The sequence below is a fragment of the Sinocyclocheilus anshuiensis genome, unplaced genomic scaffold (assembly GCF_001515605.1).
Source record: "Sinocyclocheilus anshuiensis isolate Anshui unplaced genomic scaffold, SAMN03320099.WGS_v1.1 scaffold1089, whole genome shotgun sequence".
Classification (NCBI taxonomy): Eukaryota; Metazoa; Chordata; class Actinopteri; order Cypriniformes; family Cyprinidae; genus Sinocyclocheilus; species Sinocyclocheilus anshuiensis.
The window spans coordinates 1,244-7,449 of record NW_015555709.1 but is presented as its reverse complement, the minus strand read 5'-3'; the positions used below and the strand labels follow the sequence as shown (position 1 = coordinate 7,449).

The 6,206-nt window shown below is 38.4% G+C and overlaps 1 protein-coding gene across 1 annotated transcript; it reads left to right on the top strand.

The window, feature by feature from the left end:
* Positions 1 to 571: 571 nt before the first annotated feature.
* On the top strand, positions 572 to 5,679 carry LOC107671826 (PH-interacting protein-like; the record flags this gene model as incomplete). The annotated part of the gene is made up of 7 exons (XM_016464811.1): positions 572 to 1,482; positions 1,594 to 1,652; positions 1,737 to 1,766; positions 1,917 to 1,976; positions 4,413 to 4,563; positions 5,155 to 5,253; positions 5,519 to 5,679. Coding segments are annotated over exons 1-7 (600 nt in total), but the record flags the coding sequence as incomplete, so codon positions are not given.
* Positions 5,680 to 6,206: the final 527 nt, after the last annotated feature.

The window sequence follows — 6,206 nt, the reverse complement described above, 5'->3', positions numbered from 1 at the left end:
TTGAACTCTCATTTGCATCACTTGAAAAATACGGTCAAAGCAAAAAAAGTAGGTTTAGCCTCTTGAACTTCACAAGCATTGGCTGTAAAACAGCTGGTGGTGTTTATTTAACATGGATAACTAATTAGGGAACTTAGTATTTAGACTGGTTATATCATGAACTCCACAACTACTTTACTCAGCACTATCCTTACAGAAGGTGAGAACTCAACAGGCCTTTTCAATGTTGTATGACTTACTCATAAATACATTTATCCAAATTAAGTCCATAGGACATATAAAGCACAACTTCAGCTGGCTCATTTAAAGCAGACATCCTCACTGCTTGCTTATGCCTTTGATTGCTTAGATAAGAAGAAAAAAAAAAGTATAATACGTATATGTAATTAATATAGTATTGTGGACAGAAGTATTTAAACACTTTGTCCAATTGATATAACTGTTTTACACAACCTTTAACTAGACATAGACACACAGTCTGTATGTTGTTTCTTTAAAATAGATAGACCTTATGGCATATAAATATATAAATAAGATCACCAATCAATGTCCTATTTTGTCTGGTGTTGCCATTAGTCACTGGATTCCTTTAATTTACAAGGTTTAATTCATTACATTCTCCCTGTTTACAACCCTTCCCCCATTTTACTGCCCGCTCGTTTTGGGAAAGAAATGGAGGACAAATCACTACCGAAAGAGGGGGTGGGTTCCTTGGAATAAATCTGGTTTAAGATGAAAACGAATGGACTTTATTATACACTTTACAACCACACAAATACGGGGTAGTTTTCAGGTGTTTGATAGTAAGCTTCAATATGCTGTTGTGAGAGAAACATGGTGTGAGATCCGAGCTTCGCTGCCTGCAAGGTCGACAGACCGAGGAACAAGAGGCGCCATTAAAGCTCAGGGTATGGGACTTAGACAAATAACCGTAGCCTGAATGAACAGTTAAATTATTGCATAAAATGAGCCACCATTGCCTTCTTTTTCCCCTTCAGCGTTAGCAACGCAGCCTGCCTGACAGCACAGTCCTGCGCGTACGTACTAGACTCTGCTCGTGTATTCCTGCGCAAAGGGGGTTGTGCTTTTTGGAGGGAGGAGGGGGTGAGGAGCGTAAACTGAAACCCAAAATATTCACGAACACCTTAAGGTGCATTAAACTGCACGTTTTAGAAACATCGTTTCTTGTCCACCCCAAACGCCCCGGCGCTCGGGATGTTTGTCCGCATCGACGCGTGGCACGTTGTTCCTGAGAGCGGACTATTTTGCGAGAGCGCGGAAGCCTCGCGCGACGTGCCGGATCTGCTTTCTGTGTGTGTTGGGTGAATGGAGGCGCAGCTCTTCCTGGTGAACAAACACTGACAACTATAGGGCAGCCTAGCGATACCCGCTTCCCAGAACGGCCACACACCTTCTCCTTCACCCCCAAAACAACCCTAAACATGGCTGCTGAGCGTAAACACATCGCGCAGTTGAAATCCGGTGAGTAAAAGGGATTGAGAAAGGTGACGTTGGAATATTTGTATGTACATCTGCCTTTCCCACCACGTCCTTCTTGAAAGCTAATGTAGCTCATTCTCCCCCATCTCGCAGAACTGTACTTCCTAATAGCCCGGTTTTTAGAAGCTGGACCTTGTCAGGACGCGGCAGAGGTGGGTGATTTTGTAATTTAGGACTGTAAACGACATTTCTGGAAAAGATCGAAGCGTAATTTGCTATTTTTGTGCTTTTTTCAGACCTTGATACGGGAGGTTCAGGAGAAGGAGGTAAGCAGCGCGAGCCCTACTCGCGTCGCATCTCACTGCGCTGCACTTTAGGCTGTTAATTTCACGCAGATTTCATATTTATTCTTTAAAACACAAAATCGACCCCTTAGAATTTACCTAGACCTGTTTAACACTGTTTTTCCATTACAGCTGTTACCCAAAAGGATTGACTGGACTGGCAAAGAACACCCAGGGAGTTACGAAAATTTGGTAAGGCATCCCTATAACCGAGAGAAAACTTTTTAGAGAGCAAAATAAGAAATCGAATTTCCCGCAATTTTTAAATCAGGAAAAAAACTTAACCCGAACACACGGGCAAAAACCAACCTCGTGGCTAGAAAGGACCGTCAACGGGTGAACCCAGAGCCTGGCCTGACCTCAGGGATGTGAGTTTTGTCACAGTGCTGTCCGCAAGGTGTAAATAGATGTTAAAATTGATGTAGAAATAAAGAGACGTCATGAATGTAGTGCTATAAGGGGAAGGGAGCGGAGGGAGGAGGGACCAGTGCGCCAGAGACTGAAAGCGGGGCGGGATGGAGGCGCTCTGCTCCATGTAATACAACCATAGTCAGGGTAAAATACTCATTTTACCTTAGTTTATTTCACTTAAACTAAGCTTTTGGAGCAGGAAGCAACAAAGCCGGAGTCGTAGAGGATCTTAGCAGAGTACTGGGGATTTTTTTAAGTGGCCCTGACAATTTGTTCCTTCGGAGGAAATTATTTTTGAACAGAGAGCACTGAGAGACTTGAGGCCGATAATACAAATGAGAGGTACATCGAAGTGAGTACATATTAATTAATTTATTAATTACGATATTTAGAAAGGTAAATAAATGATTAATCGGATTATTTGCGTTTTCCAGTAGCTCGCTATTTCATTTAGGAATATCACTTGAGAAGACAGTTTGATTTCGCTTTCGAAGTGAGAGATACAAAAATATTTTGATTTTAAAACTTAGTGTGTTTTGATCCAGCCCCTATTATGGCCAGCCCCCAATATATATCAGTTGCGTAACTAATAGACTCGACTGTCTGTTAATCACAGAGTAAGTAAGGCTGTTACTGCTGTATCGCCGTCGTCTCTTTTGCACGGTGAAATTCACACACATTGTAGCGATAATCTGTTATTTTGTATTCGCGATGGTCTCGCGGCTGATCTCGCGCGCTGCTACACCACTAGATCGCAGTCAGCGTATTATAGTGAGTGAATGCGTGTGTGTTGTGTGTGTGTGTGTGTGTGTGTGTGTGTGTGTGTGTGTGTGTGCGCGCGAATGAGACCGTTTGGATCCCGCGCGCTGCTACACCACTAGATCGCAGTCAGCGTATTATAGTGAGTGAATGCGTGTGTGTTGTGTGTGTGTGTGTGTGTGTGTGTGTGTGTGTGTGCGAATGTGACCGTTCGTGGATGATTTCACTGCCGTGTGTGGAGATGTTAAAGCCCGTGTCTGCAGATTGTGGGTAGGCATAACGCGCACGAGACTTTACCGCCTGATGTTGGCGCTGTCAATTACATTTTTTAATGAGATATGCAATCTGCATTAATTATCATTATTCTTAAGATTAAGTAATGACGATGATAACAATATTGCATTAAAATTGTAATGAAAAATAAATTATATTTTAATATTTAAAAAAATATATATATGCATTTTTAAATAAATTTTTTTATTCCAAATTTTTCTTTGTAATTACTGTGTTGTCCGCAAAGTAATTAATATGTAATACATTAACAGCAAAACAGTATACTAAGTAGGAACGATGATTCATTAACAAAACTGTAGATGCATTTAGATTTTAATTTATGATTAATGTTATAATACGCATACCCTGATTCACTCAATGTTAACATCGCTTTACTCATACAGTCATTAGCTAAGCGGTGTGTGCGCGCGTTTGTATGTGTGTGTGTAGACCAATAGGATGACGCTAAATGCTATTAAAGCCACATTAATTACTGGTCTGCCTTTAGAAGCTGGATCTGCTGAACAGGCTTTATAAAAGATGCCCGGACTGACGCGTTGCGCAGGGGGGAGAACATTTTACACTGTAACGTTAGATTAGATTCATCTCTAGGGAAAATATGGAAAGATAAAAAGCGCTTTGCAAAACGGCAGTAACACTGTATTGTTTTAAAACGAAGTGTCGAATATAATCCTCTATAAGATTGTAATTATGCTATCATCTGAACGTTTTTTTTATGTGTGCACTGTCAATGTCTGGTAAATGCCTTTTTAAGTATATACCTTTATTTTATCTACATTTTTTTAAATGCACATTCATTAAGATAATTTCATTGTGATACTGGTTATTTTTGAATGAAAGCATTCACATGACATGCTTTGATTAAATTTGAATGTAGTAGTAGTAGAAAATGTAATTATTGAATTATATAACTAATTATATTTAAAAAGGTATTTATGTAGATTAGCGTTAAGATTGTAAATTAACTGCAAGGTTGCAAAATGTTTGCATGATACTTGCACAAAAACATGTTCTTGCATTTTTGTTTCCTTTTTCAATATCTAATTTCTATGCATGCATTATTACAACAAAATAATTGAGCATATTGTACATTATATTAGAAATATATTTAAATACAAATGTAGATCAATTTGCCTTAATGCACTTTTGTGATTGTGTTTATAGGTCAAATTGTACAGGCACATTTCTCCAGATCACCTGTTGCAGGTGTGTGAGCGAGTGAGTCCTCTTTTAGAGAGAGAAGTGCCAGCCAGTGTACCTGGAGTTAATTCACTGCTGGGAGCTGGACGCCAGTCAGTGCTACGTACAAACAAGAGTGAGTGTTTCTATTTGCTGATTAAATGAATTCATCAACCATTTTTTAATAAGCAAGTTAACCAGTTTACAGCCAAGTTAAGCAAAAAATATGTTTTGAATGTCTTTTTTTACAGTATTAACACCATAACTGCTGTAAAGCAATGTAATAATGAACTGAACAAATGTGTATTTTGTGCCACTGTTTTTTCTATGTAAAAAGCTGATGACAGGGAAAAATCTTAACATTAGGCAAATTCATTAAAGTATTTAATTTAATCTTTTAATGTTTACAAATGGCATCTCACGACTGAGTCAGATATATAAGCAAGTATGTGAAAGAACGAGGAATGATAATTGATCAGTAGTGGGGGAATTAATAATAATGCTGCCTTCAAATTAAAACAGATTCCATAGCAATTAAAACTTTAGCATGTCTATAACATTATCAAGAATACTGCAACTGGCCTTCATAGAAATAAAACAAAAGTATATAATTATATATTGCTTTGCAGTGGATGTGTGTGCCAATACCAGTTTGTGTAAGTGTGCCTAGGGATTCAGTCAGGTCTACAGTGTATGTTTAGTGACAATCCCACGTGTTTGTTGCAAGGTTGTAAGCACGTGGTATGGAAGGGGTCTGCCCTCGCAGCCCTGCACTGTGGCAGGCCACCCGAGCCGCCAGTCATCTATGGAAGCCCGCCCAATATTGGTAAGTCGCCTTTTATTGGTTGTTTTGTTGATGTATTCCAGTGGAAGAAACAACATTCCTACACACCCTCATACCTTTTAAAGACAGTTTTTCATTGATTTGATTATTGAAATAGAATTTAAATTTTCAAATAAAGAAAGTAGAACATTTTGAAATTTGTGAACCATGCATTAAAAATACGTTATTTGTTGTAAATGAAATGGTTATATTAAGAGTTTACTTAGGAAGCTGAAGATTCAAATGTATTTGCTCTTGTGTGCTATAGTGGAAACAATATACAGTCGGAGGCTGAATGGCTCATATCGGTTGGGTCAGTTGGTTCCGACAGCTGTTTACCAACATATGAAGATGCACAAGAGAATTCTGGGACACCTGTCATCTGTGTACTGTGTCACCTTCGACCGCACCGGTCGCTGCATCTTCACAGTAAGACATCTGGTTTTATGACAGACTAGGCTTTTTTTTTTTCTGGGAAAAAAAATTGAAATGAGCTTTCCTTTTTTTCTGAAATTGAGGTTATGGACAAAATGTAAAGTATCGTGTATGCACTGAATTGCATGTTTTATAAAACATAGTATGTTTCTGAAATGTTATAATCAGTATTTGAATTGTGAGCCCTCCCTTTGTTTCCTTTTTGAGTACAGTATTCTGGAGTGTAGTATTACATCAGGTTATGGAATTTTAATTTGTTCGTCATGTTCTTGTGCTTGTGTATGTGTAGTGTATGTGTTTGCATGTGTATCTGGAAACATATTTGAATGGTTTGACCACAGGGAGAAGATGTTTTGTACATATGAATTTATTGTTGAGTTTTATTGCGAGAGTTAATTGGATGGTTCGAAGAGTTTGCTGCAATATCAGCTTTTCAAAAGAGATTTCAAAAACGTTGAAAATTATTTATTTAAGTGAAAAAACATTCAGAGAATGATTGCAAGCTTTTGAGTTTGTTTGAA